At 46.4% G+C, this 21550-nt stretch overlaps 1 protein-coding gene across 2 annotated transcripts in view; it reads right to left on the bottom strand.

Annotated features, from left to right (window-relative positions):
• LOC141172526 (uncharacterized) overlaps window positions 1-21550 on the bottom strand; it is a 120180-nt gene that overhangs the window by 60702 nt on the left and 37928 nt on the right. For both annotated transcript variants that reach the window (XM_073656837.1, XM_073656836.1), the window contains exons 3-6: window positions 14983-15032; window positions 14665-14718; window positions 12046-12196; window positions 2018-2100 (exon numbers count right to left, since the gene is read on the bottom strand). In XM_073656837.1, the coding sequence (XP_073512938.1) occupies window positions 2018-2100; window positions 12046-12196; window positions 14665-14718; window positions 14983-15032 (338 nt within the window). The remainder of the gene's footprint in view (window positions 1-2017; window positions 2101-12045; window positions 12197-14664; window positions 14719-14982; window positions 15033-21550) is intronic.

Raw genomic sequence — 21550 nt, 5'->3', positions numbered from 1 at the left:
CAGCCACAAGCCTCATCTGGTTACTAGGCCCGGTGAGACTACTGACAGGGCCGGTGGACCATGGTCCTTAGAATCTTTTTTCTCAACTGTTACGCTGTTATCAACCATTTTCATTCGGTATACTTCTCAGGAGAACTGGGTGAAGACCAATAAAGATGCAACCTATAGCTGCAAAAGAGAGATGAAGGCTGTCTTTAAGGGTAATTCCAGCCTTAAAGGGAATCTGTCAGCAGGTTTTTGCTATTTAATCTGAGAGCAGCATAATGTAGAGGCAGAGATCCTGATTCCAGCGATTTGTGACTTACTGGGCTGCTTGTTGCAGTTTCAGTGTTTTATCAGCAGATTATTACTACAGGACTAGGTGTCTTGTGCCTCCTAGTCCTCCTACTCTGTGTAAGGGGGCACCGAGCATCTGTGCTTGATTTGAACAGTCATTTTGTGCTGTCAGATATCATTTAAGATCATGTGAAGATGGGAAAAGAATCTGACTCGGGGTATGCTTAGGGGTTAATGCTCGAAAATGCACTCTGCATACAGTGCTGGTTTAGCTGCATTCTCACACTAGTGGCTACAGATCATACCGCACACAAAACTAAAATAATCAGTCATTTGGGAGTAGAAAACGCCTCTGATATATGGATCACAGGTCTTCTTTCTCCAGGACCACAAACTGCATGAAAGCAATAGTCGCCCAGTTATTTCAGCGAGTTCTCAGCAAAGTATTACAAATGAGCGGTTCATCTCTTCGGTGGCCGTTATGTGCTTTGACTGTCTGGCCGCATGCAGGTCCTTACGGTTTTATATTGTATACTAGATGGTGGCCCGATTCTAACGCATCGGGTATTCTAGAATATGTATGCGGCCGACCGGGCGCAATTAGCAGAGCGGTGTTTAAATTTGGCGGCAATAACAGTGACTGGTTGCAGGCGGCGGCCGCGACCTATCAGCGAACCGTGCTAGTGAGGACTGGAGAGCGTGTTTAAATTTGGCGCCAAAATCGCTGATTAGTCGCGGCCGGCAACCGCGACCAATCAGCAAAGCGGTGTTTAAATTTGGCGGCAATAATGGTGACCGGTTGCAGGCGGCGTCCGCGACCAATCAGCGAACCGTGTTAGTGAGGACTGGAGAGCGTGTTTAAATTTGGCGCCAAAATCGCTGATTAGTCGCGACCGCGACCAATCAGCAAAGCGGTGTTTAAATTTGGCGGCAATAATGCTGATTGGTCGCGTTTGCAGGCCGCGACCAATCAGCAGAGCGTTGTTTAAATTTAGCGCCAATCTCGCTGATTGGTCGCGGGTGTCGACCGCGGCCAATCAGCGTCGTATTAGTGAGGACCGGCGCTGCCTGTGCGGCTACTTCCGCTGCGAGAAGCCGGGAGATGAGCGGCTGCTGGCGGCCGCGACCCATCAGCAGAGCGGTGTCTAAATTTGGCGCCAAAATCGCTGATTGGTCGCGGTCGGCCGGGACCAATCAGCAGAGCGTTGTTTAAATTTGGCGCCAATCTCGCTGATTGGTTGCGGGTGTCGACCGCGACCAATCAGTGCGGCTACTTCCGCTGCGAGAAGCCGGGAGATGAGCGGCTGCTCGCAGAAGCATCCCGACCGGCGCCGCCGCTCCCCGATCCTTCGTTCACACTTGCCCTCCGGAGATCAGCTGGCCAAGCCGCTGATCTCCCGACGTTAGCCGCATGGAGGTGAGCGGCGCCACCTGTCGGGGTACTTGTGCTGCCAGCAGCGGGGAGATGAGAAGCTAGCGCCGGTCATCTCCCTGCTGCATCGCCACTGACCTCCGTCCGGCAGATGAGCCGCTAACGGCCGCCATCTTTTTCTGAAATCCCGCGTCGCTGATTGGCCGCGGCCAGACCAATCAGCGACGCGAGATTTCCTGGACAGACAGACAGACGGGATAAGACGATTATATTGTATATTATTATTTATATTAGGACGCAGAAGTCCCCCTATGTTTCCTAGATACAGCACCATATATGAATGCTTCTGCTCCTCATGGGTGGGGTTACCTGTGCACCGAGGAGCTGTGTGTGGACATCCTGATGAGCCCTTCTTAGTAACTTACTCTCCTCCCGCAATTTTGATATAGTATCTGCAAAGAAATAAAAATACAGGAATAATGAGACCTATCATCTAAGCCTGGTACAGGGAAGAAAAAAAACAAGCAAGTGATTGACAGGAATCTGTCTTCTCTGCAAAATGAACTTCAGGAGCAGGGAACCTTTCGTTGCCCCAACTGCTTTAGAAACTCATAACAGTAGAGGTCATTAATTAAAACTTGTGTAAAGGATGAGAGCTGCAATTTTCCATCCCAACCAATCAGGTTCCTGCTTTCAGTGCCAATAATTAAAGCTGGAATCTGATTGGTTGCTATTCCAAATATTCGTAATAAATCTACCCCAATTACTTAGAAGCATGAAGTAGAAGCTTCATGTCAGCAATTTTGATTTCCCTTTATCAAAGAGGTTCTGCAGCAGTTGTGTGGTATGTTATAAGGCGATTATTGTATATATATACAGTACAGACCAAAAGTTTGGACACACCTTCTCATTTAAAGATTTTTCTGTATTTTCATGACTTTGAAAATTGTACATTCACACTGAAGGCATCAATACTATGAATTAACACATGTGGAATTATATACTTAACAAAAAAGTGTGAAACAACTGAAAATATGTCTTATATTCTAGGTTCTTCAAAGTAGCCACCTTTTGCTTTGATGACTGTGTTGCACACTCTTGGCATTCTCTTGATGAGCTTCAAGAGGTAGTCATCGGAAATGTTTTTCACTTCACAGGTGTGCCCTGTCAGGTTTAATAAGTGGGATTTCTTGCCTTATAAATGGGGTTGGGACCATCAGTTGTGTTGTGCAGAAGTCTGGTGGATACACAGCTGATAGTCCTACTGAATAGACTGTTAGAATTTGTATTATGGCAAGAAAAAGCAGCTAAGTAAAGAAAAAAGAGTGGCCATCATTACTTTAAGAAATGAAGGTCAGTGAGTCCGCAAAAATTGGGCAAACTTTGAAAGTGTCCCCAAGTGCAGTTGCAAAAACCATCAAGTGCTACAAAGAAACTGGCTCACATGAGGACCGCCCAAGGAAAGGAAGACCAAGAGTCACCTCTGCTTCTGAGGATAAGTTTATCAGAGTCACCAGCCTCAGAAATCGCAGGTTAACAGCAGCTCAGATTAGAGACCAGGTCAATGCCACACAGAGTTCTAGCAGCAGACACATCTCTTCAACAACTGTTAAGAGGAGACTTTGTGCAGCAGGCCTTCATGGTAAAATAGCTGCTAGGAAACCACTGCTAAGGACAGGCAACAAGCAGAAGAGACTTGTTTGGGCTAAAGAACACAAGGAATGGACATTAGACCAGTGGAAATCTGTGCTTTGGTCTGATGAGTCCAAATTTGAGATCTTTGGTTCCAACCACCGTGTCTTTGTGCGACGCAGAAAAGGTGAACGGATGGACTCTACATGGCTGGTTCCCACCGTGAAGCATGGAGGAGGAGGTCTGATGGTGTGGGGGTGCTTTGCTGGTGACACTGTTGGGGATTTATTCAAAATTGAAGGCATACTGAACCAGCATGGCTACCACAGCATCTTGCAGCGGCATGCTATTCCATCTGGTTTGCGTTTAGTTGGACCATCATTTATTTTTCAACAGGACAATGACCCCAAACACACCTCCAGGCTGTGTAAGGGCTATTTGACCAAGAAAGAGAGTGATGGGGTGCTACGCGAGATGACCTGGCCTCCACAGTCACCAGACCTGAACCCAATCGAGATGGTTTGGGGTGAGCTGGACCGCAGAGTGAAGGCAAAAGGGCCAACAAGTGCTAAGCATCTTTAGGAACTCCTTCAAGATTGTTGGAAGACCATTTCCGGTGACTACCTCTTGAAGCTCATCAAGATAATGCCAAGAGTGTGCAAAGCAGTCATCAAAGCAAAAGGTGGCTACTTTGAAGAACCTAGAATATAAGACATATTTTCAGTTGTTTCACACTTTTTTGTTAAGTATATAATTCCACATGTGTTAATTCATAGTTTTGATGCCTTCAGTGTGAATGTACAATTTTCATAGTCATGAAAATACAGAAAAATCTTTAAATGAGGTGTGTCCAAACTTTTGGTCTGTACTGTAACTCGCATAAAAAAACGCAGCAAAACCCGCGTTTTTGATGCAGCAAATCTCCTGCCAGAAATTTGATTTTGCTGCAGATTTGTGAAAAACCCAACATGTGTGAACATAGCCTAAAAGACTGATTTAACAAATATATCCTAAAAGCTCCAAAACTGTCTGTTGTGGCAGATAAATTTGGCAATGTCCTCAGACTATACCCACAGCTGCTTGGTAGAAGTCCCACTGCTGCTATGTAGACATTGTAAAGCCATAGTCTTTGCATCTATAGGATGCAAGATGGTGGTAATAATGTGATTTACCCACATAACAACTTTCTTGCCTGTCCCTGGCTGTTTCGTCCTCTTCTTTACAGGTGCTTAACAGTAGCTGACTGCACTCAGTGTATGCACAGATACAGACAGCAGAATATTCTGTATCTACCCACACATTGCTTACACTGCGCATATGTAAGAAGGTGGAGGTGTTGCCCACTTTTCCTCTTGAATACACGTGTATTGTTACAAATGTATTTTTATGTGCAATGTGTTTAGTGATGTATGTTATTAGTGATGGAGTTGTGTTCTGACAGCACTAGCTAGATGACTGGGAGGGGCAGAGTTAATGGTTGGGACTAGCCCAGAGTGGGAGGGGCTAAGGTGGAAGGACAGAGGGAGCTTCCTGTCAGAAGTCAGATAGGGCCTATTGTGCTGTTGAAGCAGACTTATGCTCCGACCAGAGAGGAGAGCAGCATGAAGTGGGTGTCCCTGAAGTGAGAGAAGACCAAGGCTACAGATAGTGTGATCCAGGGTACAGACGAGGAAAAGTGAGAGAAATAGTGAGTGATTCTCTGGAGATGGGATCTGGGGCAGGAGACCTAGTGGGACAGTCCCGAGTTTAAAAGCTAAAATGGCAAAGGGACGAATCCGAGCAGGAAACACAAGATGAGTGCCTTGTGTGGTAGTTCCAAGGCGTTGGCAAGCAGACAAGCTAAGTAATGGCCATAGTGGCATAAGCTACCCTAAGGGGAAAAGGACGCGTAACCACGGGTTGAGAAATATTACTCTTCCTTACCAGACTGTAGTGCCGTTATTGAGGACAAAGGGGAACTCCAAAGCACTGTACTGGGTTGTGGTGAAGGCAAAGGATCTAACCGAGGTAGAACCGAGTGAGTTTAGAAAGGAAAGAAAGAAAGTGTATGAAGATATTTGTAAGGGAAACTACACCATCAGTAAAATAACTAGTTAAGCCTGCATCCACATGACTGCCTCTACACAAAGAATATAACGTTTTCCTACTCTCATTGCAGGAACTCAGAGCCATAGTGGGTTTCCTGGAAGAATACTGAGAGGTGTCAACCGTGACATCTCGGTCTAGTGAGCCAAAGAAGAGAAGGCGGGACAGATCATGCGGTAATGCGCGCCGTGGCAAATTTTGGTCATGCCCCTGGTCACACTCCAATCCATGCCCATTTACCATTTCTTTCTCACCTGGCAGGAAGAGTTGTCAGAGGGGCGCTGGTAATGAGGGGCATTCAGCAGACGGCCCTCATCCCCATTCCTGGTATGCATGGCCTCCTTAGCCCCAATCCTGGTATGCATGGCGCCCTCATCCCCAATCCTGGTATGCATGGCCCCCTCATCTCCAATCCTGGTATGCATGGCCCCCTCATCCCCAATCCTGGTATGCATGGCCCCCTCATTCCCAATCCTGGTATGCATGGCCCCCTCATCCCCAATCCTGGTATGCATGGCCCCCTCAGACACGATCCTGGTATTTACGTCCCCCTCAGACCCGTTCCTGGTATGCATGGCCCCCTCAGATCCAATCTTGGCATGCATGCCCCCCTCAAACTCAACTCTGGTATGCATGGCCCCCTCATTCCCAATCCTGGTATGCATGGCCCCCTCAGACCCAATCCTGGTATGCATGCCCCCCTCAGACCCAATCCTGGTATGCATGGCCAAGTAAGACCCAATCCTGCTATGCATGGCCCCCTCAGACCCAATCCTGGTATGCATTGCCCCCTCAGACCCAATCCTGGTATGCATGGCCCCCTCAGACCCAATCCTGGTATGCATGGCCCCCCTCATCCCAAATCCTGGTATGCATGGCCCCCCTCATCCCCAATCCTGGTATGCATGGCCCACTCATCCCCAGTCCTGATATACATGGCCCCCCATCACTGCACACATGAAAAAAATAAACAATTCTACTCACCTTCCTTCCTCCACTCTGCTCCAGCACTGCGTCCTCTCTCATGTCATCATCTGAGCAGCGCATGATGTCACTACCATGCACCCTCAGATGCTAAGGTGAGCAGCGGGGATATTCACTCCTCTCCACGCCGGGACTATGGGTGTGGAAAGGAGTGAATAGTTCTCCTTAATAGCGCACACAGCAACGGCCGCGCTCCTGCTGCGGCTCCGCGATCCTCTGTGCCCACTACTAAAGAGAATGTTTATTCACTCTTCTCAACGCCCTTGGGAGTGGAGAAGAGTAAATATTCATTCTCTCTAATAGTGGGCACACAGGATCGTGGAGCCGCAGCAGGAATCCGGCAGCTGCAATTGACAGTGTGCGCTATTAAGTAGAATGAATATTCACTCCTTTCCACTCCTATGGGCATGGAGAGGAGTGAATATTCATGTTCTTTAGCAGAGGGCACACGTGGTCGCTGCAGCTTCCGGCTACTGCCTGTGCCTGCTGCTCCACCGCCGCAACCCCCCCCCTCCACAGGCGGGAGAACAACTGAGCCGTGACGGGACACAGGACTGAGCCCTCAAAGAGGGACAGTCCAGCAGAAACCGGGATGGTTGGGAGCTATGTTTTAACCAAGCTGAATATTTCCTATGTATTGTATGGAGGTGGTAGCTAGAGACATAGGATATTTGAAATGCCCCTAAATTAGTCCAAAATCCAGCCACAAACAGCAATGTTTAAATAGTCAAATCCAGGCCGTCATATCTGGAAATATGAGCCAATGACCAGGCATATAAAAGATGGGTAACACAATAGGAACTTGTTCACATGTGGGGATCAGCGATTGCTGATTGTAATCCATAATTAATATCTTCTGTTTCCTTGAGGGAAGGAGAAAACAGTAGGCAAAAACGTTTAGGTATTTCTGTTTCTCACTTTTTATTTTAACTGTTTTGCATATTTGTGTGTCATTTTATTTTTACCTTTTTTATATCTTTTCTTGGAAGCACTGTATTTTTATCAGTATTTGGTCAGTATTTTTTCTCAGGAGTGAGAGCCAAAACCAGGTGAGGAACAATCAGAGAAAAGATATAATAGAAACAAGTGCACCAATTTTGCATTTATCACCCACTCCAGGTTTTGGTTCCCACTCCTGAGAAAAAATACTGACCAAATACTGATAATGGGGCCGTGGCCTAAAGCTTAAAATCTTTACGTTTGATCCTTGTATCCTCTAAAGAATCCATAGCCTTTCAGAGAGTTTGTGGCCTTTTTTTGATTGTCTGACAGTAATATATTTTGGGGACTCATCACCCATTCAAGAGAATGCCAAGAGTGTGCAAAGCAGTCATCAAAGCAAAAGGTGGCTACTTTGAAGAACCTAGAATATAAGACATATTTTCAGTTGTTTCACACTTTTTTGTTAAGTATATAATTCCACATGTGTTAATTCATAGTTTTGATGCCTTCAGCGTGAATGTACAATTTTCATAGTCATGAAAATACAGAAAAATCTTTAAATGAGAAAAGGTGTACAAACTTTTAGTCTGTACTGTATATATATGTGTATATATATATATATATATATATATATATATATATATATATATATATATATATACAGTATAGACCAAAAGTTTGGACACACCTTCTCATTTAATGATTTTTCTGTATTTTCATGACTATGAAAATTGTACATTCACACTGAAGGCATCAAAACTATGAATTACCACATGTGGAATTATATACTTAACAAAAAAGTGTGAAACAAATGAAAATATGTCTTATATTCTAGGTTCTTCAAAGTAGCCACCTTTTGCTTTGATGACTGCTTTGCACACTCTTGGCATTCTCTTGATGAGCTTCAAGAGGTAGTCACCGGAAATGGTTTTCCAACAATCTTGAAGGAGTTCCCAGAGATGCTTAGCACTTGTTGGCCCTTTTGGCTTCACTCTGCGGTCCAGCTCACCCCAAACCATCTCGATTGGGTTCAGGTCTGGTGACTGTGGAGGCCAGGTCATCTGGCGTAGCCCCCCATAACTCTCCTTCTTGGTCATATAGCCCTTACACAGCCTGGACGTGTGTTTGGGGTCATTGTCCTGTTGAAAAATAAATGATGGTCCAACTAAACGCAAACCGGATGGAATAGCATGCCGCTGCAAGATGCTGTGGTAGCCATGCTGGTTCAGTATGCCTTCCATTTTAAATAAATCCCCAACAGTGTCACCAGCAAAGCCCCCCACACCATCACACCTCCTCCTCCTCCATGCTTCACGGTGGGAACCAGGCATGTAGAGACCATCCGTTCACCTTTTCTGCGTCGCACAAAGACACGGTGGTTGGAACCAAAGATCTCAAATTTGGACTCATCAGACCAAAGCACAGATTTCCACTGGTCTAATGTCCATTCCTTGTGTTCTTTAGCCCAAACAAGTCTCCTCTGCTTGTTGCCTGTCCTTAGCAGTGGTTTCCTAGCAGCTATTTTACCATGAAGGCCTGCTGCACAAAGTCTCCTCTTAACAGTTGTTGAAGAGATGTGTCTGCTGCTAGAACTCTGTGTGGCATTGACCTGGTCTCTAATCTGAGCTGCTGATAACCTGCGATTTCTGAAGCTGGTGACACGGATAAGCTTATCCTCAGAAGCAGAGGTGACTCTTGGTCTTCCTTTCCTTGGGCGGTCCTCATGTGAGTCAGTTTCTTTGTAGCGCTGGATGGTTTTTGCAACTGCACTTGGGGACACTTTCAAAGTTTTCCCAATTTTTCGCACTGACTGACCTTCATTTCTTAAAGTAATGATGGCCACTCGTTTTTCTTTACTTAGCTGCTTTTTTCTTGCCATAATACAAATTCTAACAGTCTATTCAGTAGGACTATCAGCTGTGTATCCACCAGACTTCTGCACAACACAACTGATGGTCCCAACCCCATTTATAAGGCAAAAAATCCCACTTATTAAACCTGACAGGGCACACCTGTGAAGTGAAAACCATTTCCGGTGACTACCTCTTGAAGCACAACAAGAGAATGCCAAGAGTGTGAAAAGCAATCATCAAAGCAAAAGGTGGCTACTTTGAAGAACCTAGAATATAAGACATATTTTCAGTTGTTTCACACTTTTTTGTTAAGTATATAATTCCACATGTATTAATTCATAGTTTTGATGCCTTCAGTGTGAATGTACAATTTTCATAGTCATGAAAATACAGAAAAATCTTTAAATAAGAAGGTGTGTCCAAACTTTTGGTCTGTACTGTATATATATATATGGTGGTCGAAAAGTAGGTGGACAGAAAGTATAATAAGGTTATGAAGTGCGAGGTTCATCAAGCATGGTGTAAAGTGAAACTGGCTCAGTTGACCTTAGCAATCAGATTCCACTTTTCATTCCTCACAGACTCTTTGGAAAATGAAAGGTGGACTCTGATTGGTTGCTAAGGGCAACTGAGCCAGTTTCACAGATCTAGTTTTCACAGATAGATCTCCTCCAAATCTGTTTTCTTTTCAGATAATTCAGATAACACATAATGGCAAATTGGGTTGAAATATTTGGTACTCAAGCCCCAAAGAGACAAACCATTTACCGCATTCGTGACAAATTCAATGCCACTGGCTCAATCCTTAATGCTCCAAAAACTGGTCGACCCAAAACAGTCTGTACAGAAGATAATACACAACTTGTTGCTGAAACATTTGTTCATTAGTCCAAAAAAGTCCACCAGAAGAGCCTCTTTGGAATTGGGAATTTCACGAGCTTCTATCATGCGAATCCTGAAATCTATTGGGTGGAAAGCTTATCGTCCACGTCTAATTCATGGTTTATTGGAGGATGATCCAGACAGGCGGCTGTAATTTAGTGTTTGATAAATCTCCCCCTTCATAACCTTATTACACTTTCTGTCCACCTACTTTTGGACCACCCTGTATACACACACACACACACACACAGTACTGTGCAAAAGTTTTAGGAAAGCGCGGAAAAATGCTGTAAAGTAGGAATGCTTTCAAAAATATAAGTGTAGAGAGTTTATTTTTTTGAAATTCAAAAGAGTGAATGAACAAAAGAGAAATATAAATCAATATTTGGTGTGACCGTCTTTTATAATAAAAACTGCATCAATTCTTCTAGGAACTCTTGCACAAAGTCAAGGATTTTGTAAGATTATAGTCTAGAGCAGGGGTCTCAAACTCAGCTGGGCATATGGGCCGCACACGGAAAAACATTTAATTTGGGGGGCCGCATTATTTGCATGACAAAGTGACATTTATAGTGATACCATTTTATTTTCTATACACCTTTTGAACTGGTCCTCATCTTGCAGACATGGTCTCCCATCCAGATTCGCCATATTGCAGACATGGTCTCCCATCCAGGTCCTTCATATTGCAGACATGGTCCCCCATCCAGGTCCTTCATATTGCAGACATGGTCCCCCATCCAGGTCCCCATATTGCAGACATGGTCTCCCATCCAGGTCCCCCATTTTGCAGACATGGTCTCCCATCCAGGTCCCCCATATTGCAGACATGGTCTCCCATCCAGGTCCCCCATATTTCAGACATGGTCTCCCATCCAGGTCCCCATATTGCAGACATGGTCCCCCATCCTGGTCCTTATCTTGCAGACATGTCCCCCATCCAGGTCCCCCCCCATACTGCGCACCGGGTCCGCCCCCCCCCATACTGCGCACAGGGTCCCCGTCCCCCCATACTGCGCACAGGGTCCCCGTCCCCCCATACTGCGCACAGGGTCCTCGTTCCCCCCCATACTGCACACAGGGTCCCCATTCCCCCCCATACTGCGCACAGGGTCCCCGTTCCCCCCCATACTGCGCACAGGGTCCCCGTTCCCACCATACTGCGCAGAGGGTCCCCGTTCCCCCCATACTGCGCTCAGGGTCCCCCCCCCCCCATACTGCGCTCAGGGTCCCCGTCCCCCCATACTGCGCTCAGGGTCACCGTCCCCCCATACTGCACACAGTGCCCCGCCCCCCCCCCCCCCATACTAAGTGCTGTATTTCACATGACAGAGAGAAAAAAAAAGATTCTCACCTGTCCTCCATTCCCTCGGCGTCCTTTCTGCACCTGTGGCCCGCAGGCACAGACCCCATCACGATCGCGGCTCTCTCCAGCTGCCGCCGACATCAGCGCTGTAGTGCAGTGTATTGCCGCGCAGAGACCGGCTCTCTGTACAGCAATACCAGTGCCAGCCGCCGGCCTATCAAAGGCCAGCAACTGACATCTGCGCATGGCAGTGACGTCATACGCTGCTGCGCTGGGACGGAGATGTGCAGAGAGCCGGTCTCTGCGCGGCAATACACTGCACTACAGCGCTGATGTTGGCGGCTGCTGGAGAGAGCCGCGATCGTTACGGTGCCTGTGCCTGCAGGCCGCAAGAAGCAGCCGGAGGGGCCGCATGCTTCAGACCCCTGGTCTAGAGCATAAGTAACCAATTATTTTTATATGTAGGTTGAAACTCAGACATTAACTGAAACAGAAACATGAGTGTAGGAGACTTAAAACTGGGTGAGGAGCAGTCAAACTACAAAAGGTGAGGTTGTGGAAGACAACTTCATGTCACAGGTTATACGCAATGAGCACAGCAAAAGGACACAAGGTAGTTCTATATATTATATATTGATTACACCCAGTATATTATATATGATCACTATATACAGGTCAGATAATTCCCTGCAGACAGGGAGGATCACGCTCACCTTGCAGCCCAACAATCTCATTCTCCTTCTGCCTCTGCAGTTGGCTCAGTTGCTGATTGTGCAGCTCCACGTTTCTGCGATGATCCAGCTTTAGGTTGCTTTGCTCCACCTGTAAGTCGGACAGCTGCTTCTTCATCTCTTCATTCTGATTCTAGTAGAAAAAAACAAACAAAAAAAAAAACAATAAATGGCTAAAACTTGCTCAGTAGCGCCCCCTATTTTACAGATATATGCTTATTTGCATTGTGGCATGTTCACAAGGGCCAATGTCAAAGGTGTGTGCACGCTCACAGTATCAGATTCTGTATCCACCCCCCCCCCCCCATTTCCAAACTAGTCATACATTTCCAGGAAGAATAACAGAGGAACAACACGACACAAAACTGTAAAGAAAAGAATACAAAAGAAGTACTAAAACAGAGACAACATAAACTGGAACCCTGCATTAGGCTCCAGACCTGTTCTGACTTGCCAGATACATTTAATAAAAAGAAAAAGTTGCAATAGTTTCACAAGAACAGAAAAAAAAAATGCAAGTACACACATGGAAAAAAATGTCCAAACACTTTAAGAAAGGGCGCACTATTCTCTCCATAAAAAAAAAATAAATAAAAAAGCACATTCCACATACCCACGAGACTGGCGGAGATTGTTCTGAAAATGAATCTTTATAAGAGCGAGGAGCAGAGATGTGCCCATTGCTGCGCACAATAGAAGGGACACATCACATCCACAAATACATCATTATGTGCCGGGCAGGGCAGAGGAGGCGAGCTCTGCTTTTAATAGCATACTATTTATGCTGCAGCGATGGTCTATTATGGGCCCCGGCCGCAGACGGTACTTTTGAATCCTTTAAACGTACGGAAAATTACAATGGACGGAGTGGTTACTTGGACACAAAAGGGAAAAAAAAAATTGCTGCCATTTAAAAAAAAAAAAGATGGAAAAGTAATAGAAAGATCAGACAATTAGAGACTGAAAATAAAAGCTGACATATAGCTTCAGATTTAACACGGCAAGTTATTTAAAAACTCCGATGTGAGGAGGAGGATACAAGACTAGAGGTCTGACCTGGAGCGAGCAGAGAAAGCGCAGGCAGACAGTGCTGTCAATCACCAGTGATGGTGGCAATTGGAAAAACACAGAATTTTGATTTAGTTATAATTTTTATGATCTTTATTGAAGGTGTTTGTGTCTCTCGGGATCCTCGGGGGTGGGTCTTTAGGCTGCTCTGCTTAATTACCCTGTGAGACACACCCTCTTGATAAAGACAATAATTAACACTGAATATAAAGGGCCATATCTCACCAACCGTATGGCGGATTTTAACATTAAAAAAGAACAATCAGGGGAACAGCAGGAATAAAATACAAGAAAAAAGTGGCCATTTTGACCCTGTTCTGCTAATATTTTATTCCCACTGCTCGCTTTTTTATTTATTTTTTTTTTAATTTGTCTTAAGGTTTCAGAGATATGAGCCTTTTTATTTTGTGCTATTTTTTATACTAAGGGGGCATGGCTCACAGGGTAATAATGCAGAGCAACCTCATGACACGCCCCCGAGGATCCTGTGATCCTACGTTGGTAAATACCATAAACATTAGCACTAAATTCTGGAATCGTATGAAGGATTAAAACAAACAAATAAAAAAAAACAGAATACTCAGGGGAGCAGCAGGAATAAAACAAGAGAAAAAAATATCTATGTATTGTACAGTCTCAACCCGCTGAATCCACAGTCGATGGATTTTTAATTAGGGTTGGTTGGAGCTTTAAATTAATTAAACGCTTCATTAAAGAAGGACTTGAAAAGGTGCAGTGTTCTCCATAAACATTTTACGTTCAGCCTATGTATAAAGACATAACAGTAAGCACACAGCAGATAACCATGGAAGGCCATTTCCTTCCCCCTTTTCAATTTTCTCCTCCATTCCTTCTGGATGGCGAAATTATAGGGTTTGATGAGCTTGGAAAAATAGGTTTGGTTATATTTCTAAAAGAGCGCCCCCCCTTGTTCTTAGGCTGTGACTGGTACTGCAACTTTCACTTTCAGGGAATAATGGGACTGAGCTGGTCACAATACATCCTATGTTATCCATGGCACTGGGAGGGAGAAAAAGCCTTTTACCTTATGATGACGCTGGAAAACCGCTTTAAAGGGAACCCAGCAATTGATTCATACCCGGGCAGCATGAATCAGATCCTGGCTGTGCGATTGCAGCCAGAAATGCTGAAACATTTCAGCGAAAACATAGTTTAAAGATCCGGCTGAGGACTGCAGGCAGAGATAAGACTAGTCTGCCCAGGCCGGCATCTCCTATATTGTCTCCATGTGATTGACAGGTCTCTCCCATACCTGTAAATCAAGTGAAGCGGGGCAGGGAGAAGCTAGCCGGGTGCCGCATTGGACTATTTAGGACTTTCCATATAGTCCCCAGGTCAGATCTTTCTTTTTCTTTCAGACAAACACATAACTGGCTGCAATCGTGCAGCCGGCTCTGATTCATGCTGCTCGTGGTCCGGCTAATGACAGGTTCCCATTAATGACACAGAAATATTGACTTTATTAGAACGTGGACTTCATAGAACTGGAAATACGCGGTTACACATTCTTACCTTGAGAATCTTGTGTTGTGAGCTGAGAGCCCCATAGCGATTCATAGAATCTTGCTGAAAAAGCAGAACACAAGAATAAAATTAGTAAAAAAGATAAATGACACCCGTTAATATCCTACTTGGCACACGGAAGACTAAACTTCCTCAGTGTAATTATGAATTTCTTGAACCGATTCATTTCCAAACCTTCAACATCCAGATGTAAAACCTGCAGTCTCACACCCACATCCTGCAGCTTAACGCAAACCCCGGCACCCCCCATACATGTGACATCCGGCGCACCAAGACATCCACCCAGACACCCTGGACCACTTTTACCTTTTCTTTATTCAGGGCCTCTTGAGCTTCTAGTTTATAGACTAAATAATCTGTACAAAGAGAACAAAGAACAGGATCCGTCAGATCGAATTTCATAAAAACTCTGCAACAAAAATAAAACGTTGAGACTATCCAGATATGGTATGTTCTACAAAAAGTCTGGACTTTTGCTGATCACTTATGAGAACAATTGCAATAATTCACAAAACAGCTACAGAGATTGCACTTGTAGTGATAACATAAATAATGTCTGTTTCCTGTCTAAGTTTCTTCAGAGGTTACAGATAAAATGAACCTGAAAGGAAAAAATACCTAGAAATAAATGCATAAATTAGAAAGAAAACTTGTTGTCCTCACTGTTTGTTAGTCTGCAGCATCTTTGCTTGATGCTGAAACAGTCAATCTTGTAGAAATCCTACAGAGAGTAAATCGCTTAATCTCCTACTGATTGGCTCCATCTTCTGCTGCTGACCAATTGAAGCACCAGTCAAGAGATGAAGCTTAGCTATTTTACTGTACACAGGGCACAGCAGAAAGACCTCTGCTGCAGCTAGATGTCTTACAGCCAGAAACAGAGAGGTCACTACTGGAAGACTTCTGCTGCACCTAGATGTCTTACAGCCAGAAACAGAGAGGTCACTACAGGAAGACTTCTGCTGCAGCTAGTTGTCTTACAGCCAGAAACAGAGAGGACACTACAGGAAGACTACTGCTGCAGCTAGCTGACTTACAGCCAGACACAGGCAGGGTAGAACAGGAAGACTTTTGCTGCAGCCAACTGTTTTACAGCCAGACACAGAGAAGGCAAATCAGAAAGACTTCTGCTTCAGCTAGTTGACTTAAAGCCAGACATAGAGAAAGCTAAATAGGAACACTCTTGCTGCAGCTAGTTGTCTTACAGCCAAACACAGGGCGCATCAGTTAGATATTTTTCCTGCAGCTAGTTGTCTTACAGCCAGAAACACAGAAACAGAGAGGTCACTACAGGAAGACTTCTGCTGCAGCTAGTTGACTTACAGCCAGACAAAGACAGGGTAAAGCAGGAAGACTTCTGCTACATCCAACTGTTTTACAGCCAGACACAGAGAGGGCACAACAGAAAGACTTCTGCTGCAGATCGTTGTAGGCTACGCGCCCACTATGCGTTTTTCAAGCGTTTTTGCCACGGAATTTCCGCAGCGAAAACGCTTAAACGCTTGGTATTACGTGCCCCATGGTCCCCAATGATAATCCGCATGTGCTGTGCACATGCTGCAGAAAATTTGCGCTGCGGATTATCATTGCGGAAAAATACTCAGCATGTCCATTAATTTTGTGGACACGCAGCGTAATTGCCGCCATTGACTTGCATTGAGACTCATAATATCCGTGTCAGTACATTTGCACACATGGATATTATACGGTTCAATGTGCGGATGGTACCCAGGTCTGGAGAAGAGGAGATTCTCCTCCAGACCCGGGTACAATAGGACCTGTTAAAAAAAGAATTTAAAATAAAAAATAAAGATTATACTTACCTTCCGATGGCCCCCAGTATTTCTCCGCTCCGTCTGGTCTGTTGTATGGGTCGCGGTGGTGTGAAGGACCTGCCATGACATCATTTAGTTATGTGACAGGTCACGCGACAACGGACGTCGGCGGTCGCGTGACCTGTCACATGACTCAATGACGTCACCGCAGGTCCTTCACACCACCACGACCCATACTATGTGCAGGGAGCGGTCCTGCACCACTCCCTGCACATTAACCACCTCAATGCTGCGATCAAAGTCGATCGCAGCATTGCGGGAGCAAGGGGAGGTGATCGCCGATACTCACCTCTCCTGCCGGAGTCCAACGCTGTCTGCCGGCCGCGGCTCCCGGATGTTGCCATGATGACCCGATGTCGTCATGACAACATCCGGGTCACCAGACAGCAGGAAGATACTTTGGTCATGCGCAATGCATGACCAAAGTATCTTCTCCCTCTGCAGCAGGGACAGCCAGTATAGCACAGGGAGCTGCTGCTGCTCTCTATGCTATACAGGTGATCTGAAAATAAAATGTGAAAGTCCCATAGTGGGACAAGGTGTAAAAGTAAAAAAAGCATCAGAATGTGAAAAAATATATAAAAAAAAATTGTAAAAATATATATATAAAAAAAAAAAGAAAAATATAATCCAAAAAAATAAAACTATATTGTACCCATAAATAAATATTATTGTGGAAAACAAACAAAAAAAAACAATAAAAGTACCCATATATGGTATCGCCGCGTCCGGAACGACCTGTCCTATAAAACTGTCCCACTAGTTAACCCCTTTAGTGAACATGGTAAAAAAAAAAAAAAAAGTAAAAACACATGCTTTATCATATCATACCACCAAACAAAAAGTGCAATAAAACGCGATCAAAAAGACAAATGCAAATAAAAATGGTACGGCTGAAAACGTCATCTTTTCCCGCAAATAACAAGCCGCCATACAGCTCCATCAGCTGAAAAATAAAAAAAGTTATAGCTCTCAGAATAAAGAGATACAAAAAAATATATTTTCTATAAAATAGTTTTTATTGTGTAAAAGCAACAAAACATAAAAAAAACAATATAAATGTAGTACCGCTGTAATCATACTGACCCGAAGAATAATGCTGCCTTATCAATTTTACCACACGCGGAACGGTATTAAAAAAATAAAAAAAAAAAATTAAAAAAAAAACAATTCCGGAATTGTTGGTTTTTGTTTATTCTCCCTTTCAAAAATAGGAATAGAAAGCGATCAAAAAATGTCACATGCCCAAAAATGGTACCAATAAAAACGTCAACCAAAAAACAAGCCATCAAATTATAGCTCTCAAAATATGGCGATGCAAAAACTAGTCTTGGCAACAAAAAAAAGCGTCTTTTAGTGTGTGACAGCTGTCAATCATAAAAACCCAATATGAATCTGGTATCGCTGTAATCGCACCCACCCGAAGAATAAAGTGGTCTAATCACTTATACCGCACGATGAACGGTGTAAAAAATAAACTCTAGGGTTAGGGTTGTGCTAGGGTTAGGATTGGGATTTTTTCAAAAGTAAAGAAAAAAAAATGACAACGATATGGCGACATGTGAGCGCAAGTGCTCGCATACCTGAGTTTGCATCGGGTGCTCGGGTATGCACCGAGTATCGAGGGTGCTGGAGTGACATGCTCGAGTCTCCTCCCCATGTTTTGCAGCTGTTATACAGCCAAAAAAAACTCACAGGGATTGCCTGCCATGCACGAGCAATCCCTGCATATTTTTTGGGGGGTATCTAATAACCATGAAAAATTCGGGCGGGGACTCGAGCATGTCACTCGAGCACCCGCGATACACGGTGCATACCTGAGTACCCGATGCACACTCAAGTAGCGAGCACTTGTGCTCAAGACTAATGACAACTTATTCAATATGATGACCTAATGTTATCAAATTCTGTGTCGTACCTCTGGGTTCAAAATGTTCACTATACCCCTTGATAAAATCCTTGAGGGGGCTAGTTTCCAAAATGGGGTCATTTGTGGGGGTTTTCACTGTTTAGGCACATCAGGGGCTCTCCAAATGCAACATGGCGTCCGCTAATTATTCAAGAAAATTTTACAAGGGCGTGCCTTCCCTTCCGAGCCCTGCCGTGCGCCCAAACAGTGGTTTTCCTCTACATATCGGGTATCGGCGTGCTCAGGAGAGATTGCGCAACAAATTGCATGGTGCAATTTCTCCTATTACCCTTATGAAAATGCAAAATTGGAGGCTGAAAAACATTTTTGTTGCAAAAATGTGAAAATTTTATTTTTACGGCTCAATGTTCTAAACTTCTGTGAAGCGCCTAGGGGTTCAAGGTGCTCACCACACATCTAGATAAGTTCCCTGAGGGGTCTAGTTTCCAAAATGGTGTCACTTGTGGGGGGTTTCCATTGTGTAGGTGTGGCGCCCCTGAGGGTTCAGTCGCCACAGAGGTACTGCACCTCACCCAGAGGTGTGGTGTCTCCTTCGCTCAAGTAAGGAGGGAGTGCAGCCCGGAACCCCAACACCTGCATCCAACACTACACTGCTCCAGGCCGGCTGGAAGGGCAAGACGCAATATATGTTTTTCTGCTGAGCCCTGCCCCTGGCTGGAGTGGGGGGAACCCAGAGATAGGGGGAACCAGTAGTGGGTGTGGGTGTAGGAAGTAGTTAGGGGGAGCACTTTGGTAGGAGTATAAATAGGGAAGCCATCTTAGAGTGGAGGAGTCGAGTAGTGAGAGGAGAGCAGTTCAGAAGAACAGCTTGGGACCATTCAGAAGAACAGTCCGGGAGCAGAGTTTCAGCAGGAGCTCTGCTCCACAAGTAGGGCCTGGTCTGGAGGCCTCGGAGGGGAGCAGGGAGTAGGTTCCGTTCTAAGAAGGGATCCTAGGGGGTACGGCGAGTGCAGGACGGCACCCGTACGCCCCGAATCTGTCAGAAGACAGAGGGATCGTAAGCCGCATTCTAATCCCCGTGAGGGTCAAGCAGGTCTGTGAACTCCGACGGACAGGAGGGAATTCAGAGCACCCGAGCGAGATTGAGAGTGGGCAGCGCAGGGCAGGAGGGAGAAAGACCCAGCGTGAAGTCGGTCTAGCTAGGAACACGAGAAAGTGGGGTTATGCCAGGTACTCCTAATCTGCATGAGGAAGAGCTGAACCCCTGCCTGGTGAACGCAGCGCGACGCGGGAGGCTGTAAGCTGACAGTGCACCCTGAGGAACTAAAGAACTGTGAGTAAAGACTCGGATGACTGCACCGCACTGCCTCTGTCCATTATTTCGTCCGCGCCATCTTTCCCCCTGCACTACAACGCCCAGCGAATCCTTCACCGCCTTACACTGCCCTGGAGCTAGCTCTATCTGTGGAGAGCCACACCATCCCTGCTGCCGTAACACCAGCTACAGATGACTGCTCTGCAGCGGCGGCTCCCTTTAGCCGCATTCCACAGGTGGCGTCACGAACAATCCCAAAAACCTCATATAAAAATATCCCCTTTTTGCACTGACCGCCCTGGGTCACGGACCGGGCCAGCCACCATGATATCCCCCGACCGGCATCCAGAGGCCCGGCTGCCGAGTACCCCACGGCCCTGGGGGCGCGTCAAGTTTGGCGTCACGAACAGGATACGTGACCAACCTATTATCGGCGGGTATTGTGTGCCTAAGAACTGTGTTATGGTACTGAATGTGGCGCCCGCCCCAGAAGAACAGGCGCCATTATGTGCGTGCTAAAGGACAACAAAATGGAACCTCCCATCGTGGGCCGGGTCCCGGAATGGCGCCAAAAGCAAACCCTGCCCCTCGCAACAGTGACTGTCCGCATAGATGTGTCCGTCAAGGCAGGGAGGCCGTCACAGGGAGTGACCGACTGCAGATTGCCATGGGACCGCCCTCGAAAGAGGAGAGGAGGAGGAGAGAAGGAATGGAGACAGGGTGTGGTCTTAACCAGTGTAACGGGTCTGGGAGGCGGAACCTCTGGGCTACTATACAAGGGAGCGGTCCTTGTAAGGGAGCGGGTGGCGACCAGGCAGGCAGTCACAGCAGGTGACCGGGACAGTCTCTGGGTGTACGGGCAGGAGGTCACGGCAAGTGATCAGGGCAGTCTCTGGAAGAACGGGCTGGAGGTCACGGCAAGTGACCGGGGCAGTCTCTGGAAGAACGGCTGGAGGTCACGGCAAGTGACCGGGGCAGTCTCTAGGTAAAGGGTAGGTACGACCTGTGATGGCTGAACCTCCAGGTAGGCTAGCAAGGCAGATGGAGGATGTGTGCTCCCAGGTGAGCAAGCGAGAGTCTCTGGAATAGCAGGTGGTCACAGCACGTGACGGCGGAGCCTCCAGGTAGGCAAGCAGGCAGGTAGCGGAGAAGCGCTCCCAGGTGAGCGGGCAAGAGTCTGGAATAGCTGGTGGTCACAGCACGTGACAGCGGAGCCTCCGGGCTGGCAAGCAGGCAGGTAGCGGAGAAGCGCTCCCAGGTGAGCGGGCAAGAGTCTGGAATAGCTGGTGGTCACAGCACGTGACAGCGGAGCCTCCGGGCAGGCAAGCAGGCAGGTAGCGGAGAAGCGCTCCCAGGTGAGCGGGCAAGAGTCTGGAATAGCTGGTGGTCACAGCACGTGACAGCGGAGCCTCCGGGCAGGCAAGCAGGCAGGTAGCGGAGAAGCGCTCCCAGGTGAGCGGGCAAGCTGGTCCATAGACAGACTGACCGGAGTTGTAAGGCAGACCGTCGGACCTCAGGCAAGCAGGCAGGTAGCTGATGTGCGCTCCCAGGTGAGCGGGAAAGTTGGTCCTTAGACAGACTGACCGGAGTTGTAAGGCAGACCGTCGGACCTCAGGCAGGCAGGCAGGTAACAGGAAATCAGGCAGGATTAGGACAGCAAGCTGGCAGGAATCTGGCAGGTAACTGGCAAGGGACCTGAGGGCTGAAGCAGAGTAGAACGGTGCAACAACATTGCTCGGGCACCTCCATTTTGGAGGAGGTGCCTTATATATGGTAAAGTCCTCCGGCCATTGGCCGGGGACTCCTTAGGACGGCGCGCGCGGCCCCTTTAAGAGGGAGGGAGGGCGCGCGCGC

This window comes from Phyllobates terribilis, unplaced genomic scaffold (assembly GCF_046119375.1).
Source record: "Phyllobates terribilis strain yellow unplaced genomic scaffold, ASM4611937v1 Scaffold_12__6_contigs__length_324123572, whole genome shotgun sequence".
Taxonomy (NCBI): domain Eukaryota; kingdom Metazoa; phylum Chordata; class Amphibia; order Anura; family Dendrobatidae; genus Phyllobates; species Phyllobates terribilis.
This window is presented reverse-complemented; position numbering and strand designations above follow the sequence as displayed.